This window comes from Pongo abelii, chromosome 18, assembly GCF_028885655.2.
Source record: "Pongo abelii isolate AG06213 chromosome 18, NHGRI_mPonAbe1-v2.0_pri, whole genome shotgun sequence".
In the NCBI taxonomy this organism is placed as follows: Eukaryota; Metazoa; Chordata; class Mammalia; order Primates; family Hominidae; genus Pongo; species Pongo abelii.
Genome location: NC_072003.2, coordinates 67,251,274 through 67,277,010, shown reverse-complemented (window position 1 = coordinate 67,277,010; position 25,737 = coordinate 67,251,274). Strand labels below are relative to the sequence as shown.

Below are 25,737 nucleotides of genomic sequence, written 5' to 3'. Positions count from 1 at the left end.
AGTCTTATTCTGGTGCCCAGGCTGGAGTGCAGTGGCATGATCTTGGCTCACTGCAACCTCTACATCCCAGGTTCAAGCTATTCCCCTGCCTCAGCCTCCCGACTAGCTGAGACCACAGGCGTGCACCACCACAGCTGGCTAAACTTTGTGTTTTTAGTAGAGATGGTGTTTCACCATATTGGCCAGGCTGGTCTTGAATTCTTGACCTCAAGTAATCTGCCCACCTCAGCCTCCCAAAGTGCTGGGATTATAGGCGTGAGCCACTGTGCCCGGCCTGCCTGGATAATTTTTTTTTTTTCCTCTTTTGAGATGAGGTCTTACTCTGTTGCCCAGGCTGGAGTGCAGTGGTGCGATCTTGGCTCACTGCAACCTCCACCTCCTGGGTTCAAGCTATTCCCCTGCCTCAGTCTCCCAAGTAGCTGGGACTACAGGCGTGTGCCACCACACCTGGCTAATTTTTGTATTTTCAGTAGAGATGGAGTTTCACCATGTTGGCCAGGCTGGTCTCGAACTCCTGACCTCAAGTGATCTGCCCGTCTCGGCCTCCCAAAGTGCTGGAATTTATAAGTGTGAGCCACTGTGCCCGGCCTGCCTGGCTAATTAAAAAAAAAATTTTGGGGCCAGGCGCGGTGGCTCATGCCTGTAATCCTAGCACTTTGGGAGGCCAAGGCAGGCAGATCACGAGGTCAGGAGATCAAGACCATCCTGGTTATATGGTGAAACACCCTCTTTACTAAAAATACAAAAAAAAGGGCCAGGCGTGGTGGCTCACGCTGTAATCCCAGCACTTTGGGAGGCCGAGGCGGGTGGATCACGAACGAGGTCAGGAGATCGAGACAATCCTGGCTAACACGGTGAAACCCCGTCTCTACGAAAAAAATACAACAAAAAATTAGCCGGGCATGGTGGTGGGCGCCTGTAGTCCCAGCTACTCTGGAGGCTGAGGCAGGAGAATGGCGTGAACCTGGGAGGCGGAGCTTGCATTGAGCCGAGATCGCGCCACTGCACTCCAGCTTGGGCGACAGAGCAAGACTTCGTCTCAAACACAAACAGACTAAAAATTATTCAGCCATGGTGGTGGGCACCTGTAATCCTAGCTGCTCGGGAGGCTGAGGCAGGAGAATGGCATGAACTCAGGAGTTGGAGCTTGCAGTGAGCCGAGATAGCGCCATTGCACTCCAGCTTGGGCGACAGAGTGAGAGTCCATCTCAAAAAAAAAAAAAAAAATTTGGGCCAGGCGCGGTGGCTCACGCCTGTAATCCCAGCACTTTGGGAGGCCAAGGTGGGTGGATCACAAGGTCAGGACTTTGAGACCAGCCTGACCAACATGGTGAAACCCCGTCTCTACTGAAAATGCAAAAATTAGCCGGTGTGGTGGCGTGTGCCTGTAATCCCAGCTACTCGGGAGGCTGAGACAGGAGAATTGCTTGAACCCGGGAGACAGATGTTGCAGTGAGCCAAGATCGTGCCATTGTACTCCAGCCTGGTCAACAGAGCGAGACTCCGTCTCAAAAAAAAAAAAATTTGTAGGCCGGGCGCGGTGGCTCATGCCGGTAATACCAGCACTTTGGGAGGCCGAGGCAGGTGGATCACGAGGTCAGGAGATCCAGACCATCCTGGCTAACACGGTGAAACCCCGTCTCTACTAAAAATACAAAAATTAGCCGGGCATGGTGGTGCGTGCCTGTAGTCCCAGCTATTCGGGAGGCTGAGGCAGGAGTATGGTGTGAACCCAGGAGGCAGAGCTTGCAGTGAGTGGAGATTGCGCCACTGCACTCCAGCCTGGGCGACAGAGCGAGACTCCCATCTCAAAAAAAAAAAAAAAAAATTTGTAGAGGCCAGGCGTGGTGGCTCATGCCTGTAATCCCAGCACTTTGGGAGGCCGAGGCAGGTGGATCATGAGGTGAAGAGATCAAGACCATCCTGGACAACATGGTGAAACCCGTCTCTACTAAAAATACAACAATTAGCTGAGTGTGTTGGCACGTGCCTGTAGTCCCAGCTACTCGGGAGGCTGAAGCAGGAGAATCACTTGAACCCAGGAGGTGGAGGGTGCAATGAGCCGAGATCGCACCACTGCACTCCAGCCTGGGCAACATAGTGAGACTCCGTCTCAAAAATTTTTTTTTTCTAGAGACGGAATCTCGCTATGTTACCCAGGCTGGTCTTGACACCCGGCCTCAAGTGATCCTCTTGCCTCAGCCTCCCAACGTGCTGGGATCACAGGCATGTGCCACCATACCCAGCCTAGAACTTCATTCCTTTTTATGGCTGAATAATACTCTGTTGTACTTATATATACATCACATTTTGTTTATCCATTCTTCTGTTGATGGACGCTTAGGTTGCTTTCACTTTTTGGTTACTATGAATAATGCTGCAGCGAACATTGGTGTATATAGTGTTTGAGTTCCTATTTTCAGTTCTTTTGGGTGTTCACCTAAGAATGGTATTGCTGGGTCATATGATAATTTTTGTTTAACTTTTCTGGGTAACTACCGAACTTTTCCATAGTGGCTGCACCATTTTACATCCCCACCAGCAGTGTGTGAAGGCTCCAGTTTCTCTACATCCTTGCCAACATTTATTTCTTTCTTCTTTTTTTTATTTTTTAAAGTCTTGCTGTCTTGCCTAGTCTGGTCTTGAACTCCTGAGCTCAAGCAATCCTCTTGCTTCAGCCTCTCAAGTAGCTGGAACTTTGATTGATTGGTTGATTGATTGAGATGGAGTCTGACTCTGTCACCCAGGCTAGAGTGCACTGGTGCTATCTCAGCTCATTGGAACTTTTGCCTCCTGGCTTCAAGTGATTCTCCCACCTCAGCCTCCTGAGTAGCTGAGATCACAGGCATGTGCCACCACGCCTGGCTAATTTTTGTATTTTTAGTAGAGACAGGGTTTCACCATGTTGGCCAGGCTGGTCTCAAACTCCTGACCTCAAGTAATCTGCCTGCCTTGGCCTCCCAAGGTGCTGGAATTACAGGTGTGAGCCACCATTCCTGGCCTATTTATTCTATTTTTTGTTTGTTTGTTTTTGAGATGGAGTCTAGCTCTATCCCCCAGGCTGGAATGCAGTGGCTTGATCTGGGCTCACTTCAACCACCACCTCCCTGGTTCAAGTGATTCTCATGTCTCAGCCTCCTGAGTAGCTGGAATAACAGGTGTGTACCACTACGCCTGGCTGATTTTTGTATTTTTAGTAGAGACAGGTTTCACCACGTTGGCCAGGCTGTCCTCGAACTCCTGACCTTAACTGATCTGCCCACCTCGGCCTCCGAAAGTGCTGAAATTTCAGGCGTGAGCCACTGCACTTGACCTGGAACTTTTTAATTATAGCTATTCTAGGTATGAAGTGGTAACTCATTGTGGTTTTGATTTGCATTTCCTAATGACTAGTGATGTTGAGGATCTTGTTATGTGCTTATTGTATGTGGCTATCTGTATAGATTCTTTGGAGAAATGTCTGTTCAAGTCCTTTGCCTATTTGGGTTGTTTGTCTTTTTGTTGTTGAATTATAGGAATTCTTTATTTATTTTTGATATTAAACCTTTATCAGATCTATGATTTGCAAATACTTTTTCCTATTCCATGGATTGTCTTTTCACTCTCTTATTTTTTATTTTTATTTTTATTTTTTTCAGATGGGTTTTTGCTTTGTCGCACAGGCTGGAGTGCAGTGGTGCAATTTTGGCTCACTGCAGACTTAACCTCCTGGGCTCAAGCGATCCTTCCACCTCAGCATCCCAAGTAGCTGGGACTACAGGTGCATGCCACCATGACTGGCTAATTTTTAAATTTTTTGTAGAGATAGGGTCTTGCCATGTTGCCTAGGCTGGTCTTGAACTCCTGGGCTCAAGCAGTCCTGCTGCCTTCACAACCTCCCAAAGCACTGGTATTACAGGTGTGAGCTACCATGCCTGGCCTCTTGATGATGTCTTTTTTTTTTTTTTAATTATTATTATTTTTTTTGAGATGGAGTCTCACTCTGATCTCGGCTCACTGTGAACTCCGCCTCCCGGGTTAACGCCATTCTCCTGCCTCAGCCTCCTGAGTAGCTGGGACTACAGGTGCCTGCCACCATGCTCGGCTAATTTTTTGTATTTTTAGTAGAGACGGGGTTTCACTGTTTTAGCCAGGATGGTCTTGATCTCCTGACCTTGTGATCCACCCACCTTGGCTTCCCAAAGTATTGGAATTATAGACGTGAGCCACCGTGCCTGGCCTTTTTTTTTTTTTTTTTTTTTTTTTTGAGATGGAGTCTCACTCACTCTGTTTCCTAGGCAGGAGTGCAGTGGTGTGATCTCGGCTCACTGCAACCTTCGCCTCCCGTGTTCAAGCAATTCTCCTGCCTCAGCCTCCTGAGTAGCTGGAATTACAGGCATGGACCACCATACCCAGCTAATTTTTGTATTTTTAGTGGAAATGGGGTTTTGCCATGTCGACCAGGCTGGTCTCGAATGCCTGACCTCAAGTGGTCCGCCTGCCTCAGCCTCTCAAAGTGCTGGGATTATAGGCATGAGCCCCGATGATGTCTTTTGATGCACAAAAGTTTTAATATTAATTAAGTCCAATTCATCCATTTTTCTTTTTGTTCATCCTTTTTGTATCATCTCTAAATCCATTGTGAAATCGAAGGTCATGAAGATTTACCCTTACGCTTTCTTCTAAGAATTTTATGGTTTTGGCTCTTTGCTTTTTATTTTATTTTTTCCCTTCCTTCCCTCCCTCCCTCCCTCCCTCCTTTCTTTCTTTCTTATTTATTTATTTATTTTTGAGGCCGAGTTTTGATCTGTCGCCCAGGATAGAATGCAGTGGCACGATCTCGGCTCACTGCAACCTCCTCTTCCAGGGTTCCAGTGATTCTCCTGCCTCAGCCTCCCGAGTAGCTAGGATTACAGGCACCTGCCACCACGCCTGGCTACTTTTTTTGTATTTTTAGTAGAGATGGGGTTTCACCATGTTGGCCAGGTTGGTCTCAAACTTCTGACCTCAGGTGATCTGCCCACCTCGGCCTCCCAAAGTGCTGGGATTACAGGCGTGAGCCACCGCACCCAGCCTATTTTTTTTTTTTTTAAGTGCCACTGGGCCAGTGCCAGATTTTTGGCCCAGGGCCTTACCTCTTATATTTAGATCATTTTCTTTTCTTTTTTTTTTTAGACGGAGTTTCGCTCTTGTCACCCAGGCCGGAGTGCAATGGCGCAATCTCGGTTTACTGCAACCTCCGCCTCCCGGGTTCAAGAGATTCTCCTGCCTCAGTCTCCCGAGTAGCTGGGATTACAGGCATACACCACCATGCCAGGTTAATTTTTTTTTTTTTTTCTGGGACGGAGTTTCACTCTTGTGGCCCAGGCTGGAGTGCAATGGCTCGATCTTGGCTCACTGCAACCTTCACATCCCAGGTCCAAGTGATTCTCCTGCCTCAGCCTCCAGAGTAGCTGGGATTAGAGGCATGGGCCACCACACCCGGCTAATTTTGTAGTTTTAGTAGAGACGGGGTTTCTCCATGTTGGTCAGGCTGGTCTCAAACTCCCGACCTCAGGTGATCCTCCCTCCTTGGCCTCCCAAAGTGCTGGGATTACAGGCATGAGCCACCAGGCCTTGCCTAATTTTGAATTTTTAGTAGAGACGGGGTTTCACCATGTTGGTCAGGCTGGTTTCAAACTCCTGACCTCAAGTGATCCACCCGCCTTGGGCTCCCAAAATACTGGAATTACAAGCATGAGCCACCTCTCCTGGCCTCTGCCTGATTTTCTTATGTTGAACCACTCTTGCCTTTCTGGGATAAATCCCATTTGGTTGTGGTATATAATCTTTTTAATATACTGTTGGATTTGGTCTGCTACTATTCTGTTGAGGATTTTTGCATCTATATTCATCTATATTGCTCTATAACTTTCTTTTCCTTTGGTGTCTTTTTTTTTTTTTTTTTTTTTTGAGACAGAGTCTCTCTCTGTCACCCAGGCTGGAGTGCAGTGGCACAATCTTGGCTCACTGCAACCTCCACCTTCCAGGTTCAAACACTTCTCTGCCTCAGTCTCCTGGGTAGCTGGGATTATAGACGCTCGCCAGCACGCCCAGCTAATTTTTTTTGTATTTTTAGTAGAGGTGGGGTTTTACCATCTTGGCTAGGCTGGTCTTGAACTCCTGACCTTGTGATCCACCTGCCTTGGCCTCCCAAAGTGCTGGGATTATAGGCGTGAGCCACCGCACCCAGCCTGATGTCTTCTTAGTGGCTTTTTGATTACTGTTCCAGGGTCTTCCTCATCTTGGGTTTGCATCTGGGCACTGCACATTTACAATGTGCACAGACATTTTTCTGTGAAGAATTGAAGTCTCTAGGTCAAAGCTGGGAAGGAGCTTAGGAGCCTTTGGTTTAACCTTTCCTCTTCTAATAAGGAACCTGATATGTGGGTTGAAATCTAAGACCCATAGTCTTGAATTAGGCTGGAGTGTCTGAGACCAGCCTTTCAGAGTCAAGGGTGTTGTGTTTGGAGCCCAGCTGTGAAGTGTTCTTGTCACCTCAGAACTCTTCAGGAGGCAGGAGGGGAAGTCAGACTTGTTGCCAAAGGGGTTCTCTGTGCAGGGTTCTCAAACTTGTTATCAGGACTGGGTGGTAGAGTACAGTAAAGGGGTCGTCTCCTTCCTGTGGCTTTGTACATATTTGGGACATGTGAGAGTCAGGTGGCCCTGGTTTCTAAAGTTCTGTCCTCTGTCCACCACCAGGCCTGCCTGGGTCACAGAAGAAACTCTAGTCAGTTGGAGCTGTGCTAAGTCTGTCTCACTGCAGCAGGGTCTCCTGCGTGTGTGCTCTGTGCGCAGCTTGGGACATACTAGGTGCCATGTGAGCCGGAGCCCCAGTGCCTCTGCTGAGCAAGGATTTTGACTGTTTCTGAAGCTGTACTGTTGTGATGCAGCCTCTGCCCTTCTGTCAAGACTCGGGGTGCTAGGTGGACCAAGGAGCTGACTGTGAAAGCCACGTTCGTTCCCTAATGTGTCCCCCATCACTGAAATGTCCTGGGGTGATCCAGAGAGAGTCTGATGAGTGAGAGCCAAAAACCTCTGCAGTATGTAGCCATTACTCTTAAAAGTGGCTTTTAAGAGATGGCTCTTAAAAGTGGCTTTTAAGAGATGGCTCTTAAAAGTGGCTTTTAAGAGATGGCTCTTAAAAGTGGCTTTTAAGAGATGGCTCTTAAAAGTGGCTTTTAAGAGATGGCTCTTAAAAGTGGCTTTTAAGAGATGGCTCTTAAAAGTGGCTTTTAAGAGATGGCTCTTAAAAGTGGCTTTTAAGAGATGGCTCTTAAAAGTGATTTTTGGCCCAGCACGGTGGCTTATGCCTGTAATCCCAGCACTTTGGGAAGCTGAGCTGGGCGGATTACATGACGTCAGGAGTTGACCAGCCTGGCCAACATATAATGAAACCCCATCTCTACTGAAAAATACAAAAATTAGCTGGGTGTGGTAGCGCACACCTTGTAGTCCCAGCTACTTGGGAAGTTGAGGCAGGAGAATTGCCTGAACCTGGGAGGCAGAGGTTGCAGTGAGCCAAGATCGCGGTACTGCACTCCAGCCTGGGTGACAGAGCAAGACTTTGTCTCTAAAAAAATAATAAAATAAAATATAAAAATAATTGGCTGGGTGCGGTGGCTCACACTTGTAATCCAAGCATTTTGGGACGCCGAGGCAGGCTGATCGCTTGAGCTCAGGGGTTTAAGACTAGCCTAGGCAACAGGGCAAATCCCCATCTCTAAACTACCCAGGTGTGGTGGCACTCACCTATGGTCCCAGCTATTCAGGGGGCTGAGGTGGGAGGATGGCTTGAGCCTGGGAGGCAGAGGTTGCAGTGAGCAAGATCTCACCACTGCACTCCAGCTTGGGAGACAGAGTGAGACCCTGTCTCAAATAAAAAATAAAAATAGAAATTACAATTTAAAAATTGTAAAAAGTAATTTGTGTTGTAGAAAATCTGGAAAAGCAAAGAGAAAAACGAATTCAAGAGGACTGGACTGTGCTTGCAGCTCTCCACATGACTGCAGGTTTCAGCAGACTTGCTCGGGTGGCAGGGCTGGGTGGACCCCCCTGCTCGGGTGGCAGCATGGACCCCCTGCCAGTTGCAGTGGATGGTGGGAGCTTCTGGGTGGACTCGTGAGTGTGGACAGCTGTGGGCCTTCGCTGCCTGCTTCCAGGTGCGGTTGCTTCTTCTCTATCTTGTGTTCTGGTGGATCTCAACTCCACTTGGCCCAAGCAGCACGCGCCTATTTGCTGCCCTCTTCTCTCGAGCTAGATAGGGCAGAATAGCTGTTCTCGTATCTCCACCTTGCATTGTGGTTTTGGCAGGCAAGGGTAGGGACTGAGAAGTTACAGGCCTACTCATGGCCTCACTGCCACGAAGAGCTTGTCTGTTGCCTCTCTGTGCTTCCTGTCTCATCTCTCTGGCATGATATTTCTTCTCCACTTTGCTGCCATATAGAAGAAAGGAGTAAATCAGATGGCTTTACCTTACTTTCACTTGTTTCGTAGCATAAATAATTCCCTCTCCCCAGCTCCTTAAATATATCCTGCAGTTAGAAAAGAAGGTCCTGGTAGAGAAGTGTTGGGAGCTAAGCTGCTCTATCTATTCCAGTCACCTGCTCCAGGAGTAAAAGCCCTTGTTGCTGCCCTCCCTCCCAGGCTGACCCAGGCAGGCTGTATCTGTGAGTGTTTCTAGCATAGACTGGCCCATTACCAACAAGGAAGCAAATATTCACCTCCTTTCTCCTTAGTAATCTCAAGTAAACAGGCGTTTGTTTTGGATGTCCTGAGATCCAGGCCTTCCAGAATGGCCTCATTTCCTTACCAGATCCTGATGCTGGAAGATCCTCCAGTGTATGAATGAATGGACAAAGTGGGGTTGTCCCGTCATCCACCTTCAGCCCCCGGCGCTGCGCCCAGGTGCTCCTTTGTCTGATCCTGTTGAATGGCTGCACTGGGGGCTCTCCAGCCTCAAGGTAATAGCTGGTAAAGCAGGCTCTGAGAGCACATGGGACATGCCAGTGGGCATGTGTTGAACTCAGTGGCAGAAGTGAGATTGGAGTCTGGGATTGTTAACTGTACTTGCTCCTTGGAGCTATGTTCTGAGATGTGTGTGCATGGCATCAATGCCAGGGCTAGAGAGCACAGTTGGAGAATGGCTGCTGTTAACTCTGGCTGAGCACTTTGGCTCCAGTATTTCCAAGTGGGTCTCAGAGAATTGGCTTTTCCTTGGTGCCTGGTTGTGCTGGGCAGTGTCTTGGGCTTCTCTAGCCCCTCCCCCACCCGATAAATTAACTGTGTTCTAAAGAGCACTTGCCTGTCTCCACATCATCCCACTGCTCCTGTCCCGCCCGTGTCATCTTGTCATCTTCCATGGGAATGACTCTGGAAGTGTCCAGTTTTGGTTCTTCAATCCATTTTTCAAATATCAGCTGTTTGATCAGCTGTGCCCTTTCTCTTTTTTTTTTTTTTTTTTGAGACAGAGTTTCGCTCTGTCGCCCAGGCTGGAGTGCAGTGGCGCGATCTCGGCTCACTGCAAGCTCCGCCTCCCGGGTTCACACCATTCTCCTGCCTCAGCCCCCTGGAGTAGCTGGGACTACAGGTGCCCGCCACAGTGCCCGGCTAATTTTTTGTATTTTTAGTAGAGACGGGGTTTCACCGTGTTAGCCAGGATGGTCTCGATCTCCTGACCTCGTAATCTGCCCGCCTCCCAAAGTACTGGGATTACAGGCGTGAGCCACCGCGCCCGGCCCACCCTTTCTTTTTTTTTTTTAGAGACCGAGGTGGTCTTATTATGTTGTCTAGGCTGGTCTTGCACTCCTGGCTTCCAATGATCTTCCTGCCTTGGCCTCCCAAGTAGCTGGGATTATAGGCTGAAGCCACCATCCCCAGCTTAGCCCCTTCTGTGGCTTCCCATTTACCTCTCATGAAGTTCAGACTCCTTCAGCTTGCATGTAGGCTGTGCATGCACAGCCTATTTCCTGATCCAGCTGTCTGTCTTTCTAGGTCTGCCCAGACTGTAACCCAGTCACACTAAACTTCTCTTAGTTCCCTGACCATGTGGCTGCTTTCTTGCCTCTATGCCTTTTCACATTCTGCTGTGTTTTTGTTTGTTTGTTTGTTTTTTTGAGATGGAGTCTCGCTTTGTTGCCAGACTGGAGTGCAATGGCACAATCTCGGCTCACTGCATTCTCTGCCTCCCGGTTTCAAGTGATTCTCTTGCCTCAGCCTCCCGAGTAGCTGGGACTACAGGCACCCGCCACCACGCCTGGCTAATTTTTGTATTTTTCGTAGAGATGGGGTTTCACTATGTTGGCCAGGATAGTCTCAATCTCTTGACCTCGTGATCCACCTGCCTCGGCCTCCCAAAGTGCTGGGATTACTGGCGTGAGCCACTGTGCCTGGCCCACATTCTGCTGTTTCTGCGTGGACCATGATCGTCTTTCTCCTGTCATCTACTTTACCAGGCCTTGGCTCAGCCTTCACTTCCTGAGGGAATTCCCCACTTTGAGTCAGCACACCTTGATTCTCTGGCTTGCCCTCACTTGACATTAGAACTGTTGAAGGGCAAGGATTGACCCCAGGCCCCCACCCTTATGTCCCCAGCACCATACTGGGTACAGGGCATTTTTGTTGATGACGTGAATGACTGGAAGAACCTCTATGAACAGAAATTTATTACACCTGTTTTTACTGAATTACTCAACGTTAGCAAAGACCCAAGAGCTCCTAATAACTCAGCCATATTTAAGTGCCTGCAGAGATCAATAGAGGAAAGGTAGCGTCAGTGGCCTCCTATGGGGATTCTTCCTGTTCCATAGATGCAAAGATACTGCAGTATGTGTACAGGAGAATGAGTTTGAGGTTTTTGTTATGCCCTTTCCTTATTTTTTTTTTGTCTCATTCTTGGCAGCTCAAAGGGTACAAAGTGGTATCTCGCTGTGTTTGTTTTTTTCTTTGAGACAAGGTCTGGCTCTGTCACCCAGGCTGGAGTGCAGTAGTGCCATCTTGGCTCACTGCAACCTCCACCCACCCCAGGCTCAAGCCATCCTCCCACCTCAGCCTCCTGAGTAGCTGGGACTACAGGTGTGCACTACCATGTCTGGTTAATTTTTGTATTTTTGGTGGAGACAGGGTTTCACCATTTTGCCCAGGCTGATCTCGAACTCCTGGTCTCAAACAATCAGCCCTCCCTGGCCTCCCAAAATGCTGGGATTACAGGCATGAGCCACTGCGCCCAGACTATTTTTATTTTATTTTTATTTTGAGACAGTGTCTCACTTTGTTACCGAGGCTCTGGAGTGCAATGGCGCGAGGCACTGCAGCCTCGATTTCCTGGGTCTCAAGCTGTGCTCCCATCTCAGCCCCTCAAGTAGCTGAGACTACAGACAAGTACCACCACGCCCAGCTGATTTTTATATTCTTTGTAGAGATAGGGTTTTGCCATGTTGCTCAGGCTGGTCTTGAACTCCTGAGCTCAAGCAGTCCATCTGCCTTGGCCTCCCAAAGTGCTCGGATTATAGGCATGAGCCACTGTGCCCGCCCTCACTGTAGTTTTGATTTGCATTTCCGTAACCATAGTGATGGTGAGCATCTTTTCAGGTGCTTGGCTGGCCACATGTACACCTTCTTTAGGGAAACATCTACTCAAGGCCTTTGCCCCTCTCATTTTTTAGAGATGGGATTTTGCTGTGTTGCCCAGGCTAGTCCCAAACTCCTGGGCTCAAGCGATCCTCCTGCTTCAGCCTCCCACATTGCTGGAACTACAGGTGCACACCACCATTCCTAGCTAAAAGTTTTAAAGTTTGATGAAGTTTACTTTATCTATGTTTTCTCTTGTTGCCTGTGCTTTTGTCCAAGAAATTATTGCCAAATCCAATGTCATGAAGCTTGCTTTCTATGTCTTTTCCTGAGAGTTGAAGTTTTCGCTCTTATGATTAGGTCTTTGATCCATTTTGAGTTGATTTTTGTATATGGTGTAATGTAAGTGAAAAACTTTCTTCTTTTTTTATTTTAGACAGAGTTTCACTCTTGGTGCCTGGGCTGGAGTGCAGTGGCGCAATCTTGGCTTACTGCAACCTCCGCCTCCTGGGTTCAAGCGATTCTCCTGCTTCAGCCTCTTAAGTAGCTGTGATTACAGGCATGCACCACTATGCCCGGCTAATTTTGTATTTTTAGTAGAGACGGGGTTTCTCCACATAGGTCAGACTGGTCTTGAACTCCTGACCTCAGGTGATCCACCCACCTTGGCCTCCCAAAGTGCTGGGATTACAGGCGTGAGCCACCGCACCTGGCCAAACTTCATTCTTTTGTTTGTGATTATCCAGATGTCCCAGCATTATTTGTTGAAAAAACTGTCATTTCCCCATCTAATGGTCTTGGCATCCTTGTTGAAATCAGTTGACTATACATGTGAGGGTTTATTTCTGGGATCTCTATTCTATTCCTTGGACTGTATGTCTATCTTTATGCGAGTCTTAAACTGATTTGATTATTGTAGCTTTGTAGTAAGTTTTGAAATCAGAAAGTGTAAGCCCTCCAACTTTGTTCTTTTTGAAGATTGTTTTGACTGTTTCTGTCCCTTGAGATTCCGTATGGATTTTTCTATTTCTGTGAAAAACATCATTGGGATTTTGATAGGGATGGCCTTGAATCTGTATATCACTTTGGGTAGTATTGACATCTTAACAATAGTGAGTCTTCTAATCAGTGAACAGAGGATGTCTTTCCATTTATTTGTGTCTGTAATTTCCTTCATCAACATTTTATAGTTTTTAGTGTCTTTAGCCTCCTTAAGTTTTTTTTTTTTGAGACGGAGTCTCGCTTTGTCGCCCAGGCTGGAGTACAGTGGTGCGATCTCGGCTCACTGCAAGCTCAGCCTCCTGGGTTCACACCATTCTCCTGCCTCAGCCTCCCCGGTAGCTGGGACTACAGGCCCCCGCCACCACGCCCGGCTAACTTTTTGTATTTTTAGTAGAGACGGGGTTTTACCATGTTAGCCAGGATGGTCTCAATCTCCTGATCTCGTGATCCGCCCGCCTCAGCCTCCCAAAGTGCTGGGATTATAGGCGTGAGCCACCGTGCCCAGCCAACTTTATTTACTTTTAAGTATTTTTTTCTTTTTTTGAGGTGGGGGACGGAGTTTCGCTCTTGTACCCCAGGCTAGAGTGCAATGCTGCGATCTTGGCTCACTGCAACTTCCACCTCCCGGGTTCCAGCAATTCTCCTGCCTCAGCCTCCCAAATAGCTGGGATTACAGGCATGCGCCACCACACCCAGCTAATTTTTGTATTTTTAGTAGAGATGGGTTTTCACCATATTGGTCAGGCTGGTCTTGAACTCCTGACTTCATGATCCACCTGCCTCAGCCTCCCAAAGTGCTAGGATTATAGGCGTGAGCCACCATGCCCAGCTTAAGTATTTTATTCTTTTGATGCTATTGGAAATGGAATTGTTTTCTCAATTTTTTTTATTGTTCATTGTTAGTGTGTAGCAACACAACTGAAAAATGAGAAATAGGGTAACTTATTAGTTCTTTTTTTTTTTTTCTTTTTGTTTTTCTTTTTTTTTGAGACAAGGTCTTGCTCTGTCACCCAGGCTGGAGTGCAGTGGCTCGATCTTGGCTCATTGCCACTTCTGCCCCCAGGTTCACGTGATTCTCCTGCTTTGGCCTCCCAAGTAGCTGGGATTACAGGCGCCCACCACCACGCATGGCTAATTTTTGTATTTTTAACAGAGACGGGGTTTCACCATGTTGGCCAGGCTGATCTTGAACTCCTGACCTCAGGTGATCTGCCTGTCTTAGCTCCCAAAGTGCTGGAATTACAGGCATAAGCCACCACACCTGGCCAATTCTTTTTTTTTTTTTTTTGAGATGGAGTCCGTGTCTGTTGCCTAGGCTGGAGTGCAGTGGCCTGATCTCAGCTCAAAGCAACCTCTGTCTCCCAGGTTTAAGCGATTCTCCTGCCTCACCCTCCCAAGTAGCTGGGTTTACAGCCATGTTCCACCACACCCGGCTAATTTTTTTGTATTTTATTAGAGATTGGTTTTTACCATGTTAGTCAGGCTGGTCTTGAACCTCCTGACCTCAGGTGATCTGCCGACCTCGGCCTCCCAAAGTGCTGGGATTACAGGCGTGAGCTACTGCACCCAGCCCTGCACCTGGCCAATTCTAATTTTTTTTTTTTTTTTTGAGATGGAGTCTTGCTCTGTCGCTCAGGCGGGAGTGCAGTGGCGTGATCTTGGCTCACTGCAAGCTGTGCCTCCTGGGTTCATGCCATTCTCCTGCCTCAGCCTCCTGAGTAGCTGGGACCACAGGCGCCCACCACCATGCCCAGCTAATTTTTTGTATTTTTAGTAGAGACGGGGTTTCACCATGTTAGCCAGGATGGTCTTGATCTCCTGACCTTGTGATCCACTTGCCTGGGCCTCCCAAAGAGCTGGGATTACAGGCGTGAGCCACCGCGCCCGGCAAGTTTTTGTTTCGTGCAATCTTTAGGGTTTCCCTTTCTTTTCTTTCCAGTTTTTTTTTTTTTTTTTTTTTAGACGGGGTCTCACTCTGTCACCCAGTGGCACAATCTTGCTTACTGCAGTCTTGATCTCCTGGGCTCAGGTGATCTTCCCACCTCAGTCTTCTAAGCAGCTGGAATTACAGGTGCACTTCACCATGCCCACCTAATTTTTTGGAGAGACAGGATATCGCCATGTTGCCCAGGCTGGTCTCGAACTCCTGGGCTCAAGCGATCCTCCTGCTTCAGCCTCCCAAAGTTCTGGGATTACAGGCATGAGCCACCACACCTGGCAAGGTTTTCTACATATGGGAACGTGTCATCTGTGAACAGAGATAGTTTTCCTTTCCAATTTGGATGCCTTTCATTCCTTTTTTTTCTCTAATTGCATCATCTAGAACTCCCAATACTGTCTTGAATAGAAGTGGTGAAAGCAGGCATCTTAGATGAAAGGCTTTCAGTCTTCCACCGTTGAGTATGATTGTTAGCTGTGGGGTTTTTTTAAATTTATTTTTTGAGGTGGAGTCTCTCTTTGTCACCCAGGCTGGAGTGCAGTGGCCTGATCTTGGTTCACTGCAACCTCGGCCTCCAGGGTTCAAGCGATTCTCCTGCCTCAGCTCCCTGGTAGCTGGGATTACAGGTGTGCGCCACCACACCCTGCTAATTTTTGTATTTTTAGTAGAGACGGTGTTTCACCATGTTGGCCAGGCTGGTCTCGAACTCCTGACCTCAAGTGATCCACCTGCCTCGGCCTCCCAAAATGCTGGGATTACAGGTCTGAGCCACTGCGCCCAACCAGGTTTTTCATATATAACCTTTGTTGTGTTAAGGTAGTTTCCTTTTATTCCTACTTTCTTGAGTGTTATTGACATGTAATTTAACATGCTATACAAGTCACCATTTAAAGTGTACAATTCAGTGTTTTTTAGTATATTCACAGGGTCTGCTTTGTTTCTCTCAGATTGGTTGGATGATAGTCTTCAAGTTTATGAAGAGTTTCTGGAAGATAGAAGAGTGCATCTTTTGGTAGCTTTAAAACACCATGCTTTTGGAAAAGACTTAATGTCACCCAGTATTTGAAGAGTGGGGGCTTATTCTCCTTGAACCCTGACTCAGCTGTGACCTCATTTGAATATGCAACCTGGGCTCCTGTGGGACTGCTCCCTGTGTCATTGACACCTGGAGGTGGAATGGCGCCCAAATGTGGGTGTCAGCTTCCTCTGGCTGCTCTCCCCTTAGACAGTCCACTCAAATTCTCAAGTTGAGGCAGGGGTTTGTACAGAGGCTCCCGAGCCATCCACTAATAAACACCATCTTACCTGTGGAGCAGAGTCTGTAGGAAGGTGTTTAGGGCTAGCTGCTGGAGAAGGGAGAGGCTTCTCCTATGGGGAGGCCTAAGCAGGTTGTGTTTTGAGCACAGGTGCTTTAGTGATTCCCCATTCCCCTAGAATGTTGTGGAACCAGAGCCTGTTGCAAGCATAACTCTTCTTGAGTGACCTTTGACCTCCCCCTTTGCACATGTGCTCCAAACATAAATCCTTACCTAGTGTCAGGAAGCCTATGTGCCGGGGATGGGATGACATGTGGTGTTGGGCATAGCCCCGGGCCCCTCTGAACAGGGCATGGTGAGTGGCTATTGTCTAAATCAGGGAAAGCCCTGACTGTGTTGCACTTGTGCCTGTTGGACTGCTGACTGCAGGGCAGCTGGGATCGTTTGCTGCTTGGTCAGCTGAGGTACTGAAGGAATGGAGACTGACTTTTGGCAGCCTCTGCCATCTAAAGTCAGGAAGCTGATTATTTGGGCTGCAGTTTTTCTGGAAAAATGTGCAAGTTTTAGTCTAATGGGAATTCTGCCAGCAGGCTAAGACAGCTTCTGCTCCTGATGGTCCTTGAAGCTAGCCCCTCTGTCAGGAGGTGGCAGGCAGTTTGTGTGTTTTTGGGAATGACTGAGCAGTCCTGTCCAGCTACAGGCTATATTGGTTCATGTCTTTGACCTTTAGGGATCCAACTCTGTCTCAAATGCTGCTTAAAACAAAGCAGAAGACAAGTTCCCTTCAAACCATGAAACTCTGTCTTTGAAGTGCTGTTCCTTTTGCTTTGCTCCTTTTCCTTCTCTACCTTTTTCCCTAAGCCATGTGGGCCAAGTTATCAGGGCCATATGTTGGGTTGTATCCTTTCCTGGTTCCTGCCCAGCATGATTGGGATAGCTCATTTCAGAGGCAGGTGAGTAGGTCAGAGCCTTCCCTCCCTGCCTGATCCTTTATTTTGGTAGTAGAGGCTGCTCCCCCAAATATAGTGGTGCAGCAACACAGAGAAAGGCAAAAGGGCATTTACTGCCAATAAAGGACTGGCAGGGTCAGTGTATTAGCCTTTTTTACATTACTATAAAGAAATACTTGAGACAGGGTAATTTATAAAGAAAAGAGTTTTAATTGGCTCACAATTCTACAGGCTGCACAGGAAGCATGGTGCTGGCAAAGGCCTCGAGAAGCCTGCAGTCATAGTGGATGGTGACTAGGAGCCAGCATCTCACATGGCAACAACGGGAACAAGTTGGGGGGAGGTGCCATACTCTTTTAAACAACCCGATCTCGCAGGAACATAGAGCAAGAAGTCGTTCATTACTGTGAGGGCTGCCCCAAGACATTCATGAGGGATCTATCCCCATGATCTTAACACCTGCCACCAGGCTCCACCTCCAGCATTGGGTATTACATGTCTACATGAGATTTGGGGAGGACAAACATCGAAACCATATAATTCTACCCTGGGCCCCCAAATTTCATGTCTTTTTTACATTGCAAAATACAATCATTTCTTCCCAGTAGTCCCCCAGAGTCTTAACTCATTCCAGCATTAACTTAAAAAGTCCCAAGTGCAAAGGTAAGATGGTATTTATTAGTAGATGGCCTGGGAGCCTCTGCCTCAACTTGAGAATCTGAGTGGATTGTCTAAGGGGAGAGCAGCCAGAGGAAGCTGACACCCACATTTGGGTGCCATTCTACCTCCAGGTGTCAATGACACAGGGAGCAGCCCCACAGGAGCCCATGCATACTCCAATGAGATCACGGCTGAGTCGGGGTTCAAGGAGAATAAGCCCCACTCTTCAAACAGTGGGAGGAGTGAGGGGGTATCTGGGGGCCTCACACATCACTACTCCCAGCTTTGTGTGGTTTGGGAGGCCAACGTGAATGTATGTGGGGAAGGTAATGAATTTTGAGACCCAGAGAGCAAGCTCTGTTTGAGTAGTCTTGATCGATGATCCTATATAGATCCAACATGACTTTACCATGTCCTGGTCTTTGGTGCAGACTGGGTTGTCCCTGTGGAATAACCGTGCATTGCTCTATAAAGCACTACCTAGGATTGAGATACTTTAGGCACAATCTTAGGAGTAGATTCTGTGCCTTAGCTACAGCCAGAATGCCAAAGGACTGGAAGCCATGAATTCATGACGCTTTCCTCTGAAATTGAAGCCAGTGGTTCGTAGTGACACACACATACACACAACTTTCTGTTTCTCTAGTTGGGTGAGGCTGCTTTTTTCCCCCTTTGATTGATCTGAGTGAAAACTGGTTTTTCATTGTTAATCAGAATGCTTTCCATTAGCAAATCAAAATGTCAGGTTTCTCCAAGAACCATTAGTATGTTATAAGAGCCTCTACATTCATTGCTTTTCTCTTTTTTCTTTTACTAAGAAATGTTTGAGAAGGGAGATGCATGAGCATTTGCTAACTAAAAATTTTGTGTGTTTTTTTTTTTTTTTTTTTTGAAGTTACATGGGAATAGGACTCTCGGCTCAAGGCGTCAACATGAACAGACTTCCTGGTGAGTCATTGTTTAAGAGAACGTTTGTTCTGCTTTCCTGATCCAGTTGGTGTTGAGAGTCATGGTGGTAACAGAGAGGCTGGGGAGGACTTTGTTTACTAGCTGCCTACCTCAAGCCATGCCACTGGTTGGAGGATCCTGAAAGGTAGCCCTTGGGCCAGGATGGTGTGCATTTCCATTCCAAAAATTAATTGACAAGTGATTGTCATTAATGGAATTTGAACTGTTTGCCATCAAAGTCAACTGACCTGAGTTTGCTCCAGGTAGGGATACGCCTCAGTAGCCCTTGCTCCCATTGGCCTTGCTGAGCAGACTCAGGCATGTACTGGGAGGAAGACTGCTGCCAACCTTGGCTCCTTTGTTACTTCATCGTGTTAAAGATCAAAGTTTTTGGCCAGGCTCAGCGGCTCACGCCTGTAATCCCACTTTGGATGGCCGAGGTGGGGGGATCACCTGAGGTCAGGAGTTCGAGACCAGCCTGGCCAACATGGTGAAACCCTGTCTCTACTAAAAATAAAAAATTAGTCGGGTGTGATAGCACACACCTGTAGTCTCAGCTACTTGGGAGGCGGAGGCAGGAGAATCGCTTGAACCCGGGAGGTGGAGGTTGCAGTGAGCTGAGGTTGCGCCACTGCACTCCAACCTGAGCAACAGGATGAGATTCCATCTCAAAAAAAAAAAAGATCAAAGTTTTTAAGTGACCTCCCACGTGGAATGTGATTGAAGCAATTTCTTATCTTTATTTTATATATATATATATTTGAGACAGGGTCTCACTCTTTAACCTAGGCTGGAGTGCAGTGGCTTAGTCACAGTTTACTGCAGCCTCGACCTCCCAGACTCAGGTGATCCTCAGCCTTCCTAGTAGCTGGGACCACAGGAGCTCATTACCATGTCCAGCTAATTTTTTGTAATTTTTGTAGAGACAGAGTTCTGCCATTGCCCAGGCTGGTATTGAACTCCTGGGCTCAAGCCATCAGCCCGCCTCAGCCTCCCTAAGTGCTGGGGTAACAGGCGTGAACCACTGCACCCAGCCTTATTTTTATCATCTATTATTTTTCTTTTGAGACAGGGTCTCACTTTTCACCCAGGCTGGAGTGTAGTGGTGCAATCTTGGCATCACCTTCTCAACCTTCTGGTTGACTCAACCTTCTGGGCTCAAGTGCTCCTCCCACCTCAGCCCCTCAAGTGGCTGGGATTATAGGCATGTGCTACCACACCTGGCTAATTTATAGGCATGTGCTACCACACCTGGCTAATTTCAGCTATTTTCTGCCTAGCAGCTCATACCTAGACCTGGACTGGCTGCAACTGGGGAGACAAGAGCTTCTGCCGTGAACTGATGGGTTCCAGGAAATGGTCTTAAGTCCATTGGTCCCTTGAGTCGGCAGAAGTGACATGATCCAGGCTTCCCTGACACCGTCATGGGGTCAGGAAAAGTCCTTGTGTTTCTTTCTTGGCCTCCTACTCTTTGTGCCTGTGACACAGAGAAGGCAGCTGGCTTTCCCCAAACAGGGAGTAACACTCAGACCTTACGTCTTTTCTAATCAATGTTTAATGTGAATCACTGATTTTTTTTCTAGTAGACTGATTTCAAATACTTTCAATCTAGGATGCTTAGGAGTCAACTAATTGTCAGGAATCTTACTTTTTTCCCCCTTTGATTGATCTGAGTGAAAACTGGTTTTTCATTGTTAATCAGAATGTGTGTGGCAGTTTTCTTTGCATACTGTGTGGCTGTGTTCTTTGTTATATGAGCGTCTGGCCTTGGGTAAGTAGATGTAGCTGTAGTATTTGTAGCTCTATCTCTTAATGTACAGGAAAAATAATTTCCTGTCAAGTGCAAACTGATTCTTAATTTTGTTTGTTTGCTCTAGGTGTGCTCTTTCAACTTTTGCACTGAGTTGGTAGTGGAGAAAAGAGACTTTTATAAGCTTTTCTTTTATGAGCTTTTTTTTTGTTTTGTTTTTGGAGACAAGGTCTCATTCTGCTGCCCAGGCTGGAGTGCAGTGGCATGATCATGGCTCACTGCAGTCTTGACCTTCCATGCTCAAGTGATTCTCCCACCTCATTCTCCCCTTTAGCTGGTACTACAGGTACAAGCTACCATACCCAGCTAATTTTTCATTTTTTGTAGAGGTGGGGTCTCACCATGTTGCCCCAGCTGGTCTCAAACTGCTGCGTTCAAGCAGTCCTTCTGTCTTAGTCTCCCAAAGTATTAGGATTACAGGCATGAGCCAGCCTGCCTGGTAGGGACTCTTTTTTTTTTTTTTTTTTTTGAGACAGAATCTTGCCCTGTCGCCCAGGCTGGAGTGCAGTGGCGAGATCTCGGCTCACTGCAATCTCTGCCTCCTGGGTTGATGCCATTCTCCTGCCTCAGCCTCCGGAGTAGCTGGGATTACAGGTGCCTGCCACCACGCCCAGTTCATTTTTTTTTGTATTTTTAGTAGAGACGGGGTTTCACCATGTTAGCCAGGATGGTCTCGATCTCTTAACCTCTTGATCCGCCTGCCTCGGCATCCCAAAGTGCTGGGATTACAGGCGTGAGCCACTGCGCCCAGCTTTTTTTTTTTTTTTTGAGACAGGGTCTTGCTTCGTTTCCCAGGTTGGAGTGCAGTGGCACAAACACTGCTCACTGCAGTCTTCACCTGCTGGGCTCAAGCGATCCTCCCACCTCAGCCTCCTAAGTAGCTGGGACTATAGGTACAGGCCACCACGCCCAGCTAGTTTTTTTGAATTTTTAATAAAGACAGGGTTTCGCCAGGTTGCCCAGGCTCGTCTAGAACTCCTGAGCTCAAGCAGTCCACCCATCTCGGCCTCCCAAAGTGCTGAGATTACAGGCATGAGCCACTGCTCCTGGCCGGGGACTCTTTAGGTACCAATTTGGAATCATATATAGGATATATTGGGAAATTAAAAATATAAAGCATGGAAATATATGATGTGCTACCAAATGTGCAAAAAAAAAGAGAAAACAAACATATCTGTATTTACCTGTACATGTATAGATCATCTTTGGAAAGCTACAGAAAAACTTGTAATATTGGCTGTTCCTTGGGAAGGGATGGGTGGCGGGAGCCAGGACTGAGAAAGAAAAATTTTGACTTACGAGCTTTTGGAATTTTCTTTCTTGTGAATATGTTATCTGTTTTAAAAATATAAATGAAATTAAAACAAAATAAACCAAAGCAAATGGCCCTGTATCAGGAAACCCTCATGTTTGTCTTTCAGGTAGTCTTAGGATGTGGCCTGTTACGCCATGTGTTGGACTTAGTATTCTTTGCTTCATGTGTTCTTTTTTTATTTAAAGACAGGGTCTCACTTTATTGCCCAGGCTGGAGTGCAGTGGTGCAAACATGGCTCACTGCAGCCTCAACCTTGCAGGCTCAAGCGATTCTCCCGCCTCAGCCCCCCAAGTAGCTGGGACTACCGGCACATGCCACCATGCTCAGCTAGTTTTTGTATTTTTTTTTTGAGACAGTCTCACTCTGTCACCCAGGCTTTAGTGAAGTGGCACAATCTCAGCTTACCACAACCTCCACCTCCCAGGTTCAAGCGATTCTCGTGCCTCATCCTCCCCAGTAGTTGGGATTACAGGCGCACACCACCATGCCCGGCTAATTTTTTGTATTTTTAGTGGAGATGGGGTTTCGCTATGTTGCCCAGGCTGGTCTTGAACTCCTGAGCTCAGTCAATCTGCCTGCCTCAGCCTCCCAAAGTGGTAAGATTACAACGTGAGCCACCGTGCCTGGCCGTTTTTGTATTTTTTGTAGAGACAGGGTTTTGCCATGTTGCCCAGGCTAGTCTTGAACTGAGCTCAAGCAATCCACTCATCTCGGCCTCCCAAAGTGCTGGGATTACAAGTGTGAGTCATCTATGCCTAGCCGTATGTTCTTTTTTCTTTAATAAAAACCTTTTTTTTTTTTTTTTTTTGAGACAAGGTCTTGCCCTGTTGCCCAGGCTGGGGTTCAATGACATGATATGGTTCACTGCAACTTTGACCTCCCAGGCTTAAGTGATCCTCTCACCTTAGTCTCCCGAGTAGCTGGGACTACAGGTGCACACCACCATGCCTGGTTAATTTTTAAAATTTTCTTGTAGAGGCAGGGCGTGGTGGCTCACGCCTGTAATCCCAGCACTTTGGGAGGCCGGGGCGGGTGGATCACAAGGTCAGGAGATCGAGACCACCCTGGCTAACACGGTGAAACCCCATCTCTACTAAAAATACAAAAAATTAGCCGGGCGCGGTGGCGGGCGCCTGTACTCCCAGCTACTCGAGAGGCTGAGGAAGGAGAATGGCGTGAACCCTGGAGGCGGAGCTTCCAGTGAGCTGAGGTAGCGCCGGTGCACTCCAGCCTGGGCGAAAGAGCGAGACTCCATCTCAAAAAAAAAAAAGAAAAAAAAATTGTAGGGACAAGGTCTCCCTGTGTTGCCCAGGCAGGTCTCTAACTCCTGGGCTCAAGCAATCCTCTCATCTAGGCCTCCCAAAGTACTGGGATTACAGGCGTGAGTTACCATGCCTGGCTTTTTTTTTTTTTTTTTTTTGAAACAGAGTCTCACTGTCGCCCAGCTTGGAGTATAGTGGAGTGGTCACGGCTCACTGCAGCCCTGAATTCATAGGCTCAAATGATCTTCCTGCCTCAGCCTCCCAAGTAGCTGGGACTACAGGTGTATACCACCATGCCTGCCTAGTAAAAACTGTTTTTGTGTCACCCATTGAGTTTGAGATCTACGGAGTGGAGTAGACGAGGTGAGAGGTGTTCAGAGTCTGCTGGGCTGATCTGAGTCTCTTTGAGATGGGACCATATGGAGGCAGCCTAGTCTGTTTCTCTTTTTCACAATATGAGACTTTTAACCTCTTTGGGCTGGTCTGAGGCCAGCTACTGGTCATGTCCTTTGACATTACTAATATAAAGCTGTAGGAAAATCTATTTTCCTCATGGGTGCATCTGTTTGGCAAGAGAAAGGGACCTAAGTGTTCAGTGGATATTGCACTTGTCTTTGTTTCACTCTGCCTGCGAACTCCTCAGGGTTTTCCTTCCTGCCATATCTGATCATCTCCCTGATTGTCTTTAAGGTGGAAAGGAGGAATCAGATTGCATCTAGATAGCACTTCTCCCTGGGAAGGATGGATGCCCCTGGCTTTTCCAGAATACAGGGCTAGCCGAATGTCTGGACAGATCCAGCACAGGGCAGGTGGGAGGATGGAGTAAAGGGCACCCCTCTCAGGGGTGATAGTGGGCCTTTTTGTTAGTTTGTGTTGCTGTCAAGGAATACCTGAGGCTGGATCATTTATAGAGAAAAGAGTTTTATTTGGCTCATGATTCAGGGCTGTACATACCTAGCTCCAGCATCTGCTTCTGGTGAGGGCCTATGGAAGCTTAAAATCATGGTGGAATGGAAGGGGAGCCAGTATTATCACATGGCGAGAGGGAGCAGTGTTGGGGCGGGGGGTACCAGACTCCTTTTCAAACAACCAGATCTCATGTGAACTCATTACTGCTGGGAGGGCACCAAGCCATTCATGAGGAATGCTAGTGTAACCCAAACACCTCCCACCCACCAGGCTCCATTCTATCATTGAGAATCACATTTCAACAGATTTGGAGGGGACAAACATCCAAACTATCAGCTTGCCATTATTCATTGCAGTACTGGGTTTTGAAGATCAGAATCCCTTTTGGTGCTTTCCAGTTTCTGGGATCACTTTTTTATTTCTAGTGATGAGCATACATTTTGCAAAACTGAAAGCATCATCATTCATAAACAGAGATGAAGGTCCTGGTTTTTTGGTGGGGAGGTGGGATGGAAGACGACAGCTAAAGCCTTTCTGCCCGCCACTGCTGATTTCCAAGAGGCTCTTGGTTGAGATGCAGGTCAATTGGATGGTTCAGATGTGTGGTTGGTAGGAGGCAGTAGTGGTGGTGGCCTAGGCTGGGTCCAGATTTTGAGACTTTGGTGTTTGTTTATTTATTTATTTATCTGAGACAGGGTCTTACTCTGTCTCCCAGGCTAGTGTAGTTGCACAGTCACAGCTCACTGCAGCCTCAACCTCCTGGGCCAAGTGCTCCTTCCACCTCAGCCTCCCAGGTAGCTGGTACTACAGGCATGTGCCACCATGCCTGACTAATTTATTTATTTATTTGTTTATTTATTTATTTACTTAGACGGAGTCTCGCTCTGTTCCCCAGGCTGGAATGCAGTGGCACGATCTCGGCTCACTGCAAGCTCCGCCTCCTGGGTTCAGGCCATTCTCCTGCCTCAGCCTCTCAAGTAGTTGAGACTACAGGCACCCGCCACCACACCCGGCTACTTTTTTGTATTTTTAGTAGAAATGAGGTTTCACCGTGTTAGCCAGGATAGGCTCGATCTCCTGACCTCGTGATCCGCCCACCTCGGCTTCCCAAAGTGCTGGGACTAGAGGCGTGAGCCACCGCGCCCAGCCCCGACTAATTTGTTTATTTATTTTTTTGAGACAGAGTTTTGCTCTTGTTGCCCAAGCTGGAGTGCAATGGCACAATCTCGGCTCACCGCAACCTCCGCCTCCCGGGTTCAAGCGATTCTCCTACCTCAGCCTCTCGAGTGGCCGGGATTACAGGCACGCACCACCACACTCAGCTAATTTTGTATTTTTAGTAAAGACAGGGTTTCTCCATGTTTGTCAGCTGGTCTCGAACTCCCAACCTCAGGTGATTCACCCGCCTCGGCCTCCCACAGTGCTGGGATTACAGGTGTGTGCCACCGCGCCTGGCCGACTAATTTATTTTTTAAGGTTTTTTTTTTTTTTTTTTTTTGTGATGGAGTCTTGGTCTGTCACCCAGGTTGGAGTGCAGTGGTGCAATCTTGGCTCAGTGCAACCTCCGCCTCCTGGGCAAGTGATTGTCCTGCCTCAGCCTCCCAAAGTGCTGGGTTTACAGGCATGAGCCACTATGCCCACCTAAGTTTGCTGTTTTGACCGGTACTTACACATCTTTGTGCAAAGTCCTTGTTTTTGCTTCTCGTACTATTTATGAGGGGTGTTAATGTTTTAATATAGTTAAGATGTTTAAGTTTATAGCCCTTACATTTTATTGGACTAGACTGTTTTTGGATTTCATTAGCAACATGCCTGTTTCTTTGATGGCCCTACCAATCAGACTTTTATTAAATGTTCCAAAATGTTCTACTGGCATTTCAGATTGATAATGTATTGCATAAAATCTATGGATTAGTATGGGAAACCTCAATCTTACTGAAAATTTAGTCTTCCAAACCAGAAATGACATATGTCTATTTATTTTTACATTGCTTTATTTAATTTATAGACAGGATCTCACTGTGTCCCCCATGCTGGGGTACAGTGGCACAATCATAGCTCACTGTGACAGGATTGACAAGCCCTATGGGAGGTGATTCA

At 47.4% G+C, this 25,737-nt stretch overlaps 1 protein-coding gene across 2 annotated transcripts in view; it reads left to right on the top strand.

Moving 5' to 3' along the window:
* RANBP10 (RAN binding protein 10) overlaps positions 1 to 25,737 on the top strand; it is an 85,668-nt gene that overhangs the window by 18,474 nt on the left and 41,457 nt on the right. Inside the window, exon 3 of one of the 2 annotated variants that reach the window (XM_009250829.4) lies at positions 18,289 to 18,341. The exons of the other annotated variant lie outside the window; for it this stretch is intronic. Coding sequence (XP_009249104.3) covers positions 18,289 to 18,341 — 53 coding nt within the window. The remainder of the gene's footprint in view (positions 1 to 18,288; positions 18,342 to 25,737) is intronic. 2 annotated transcript variants of the gene reach the window in all.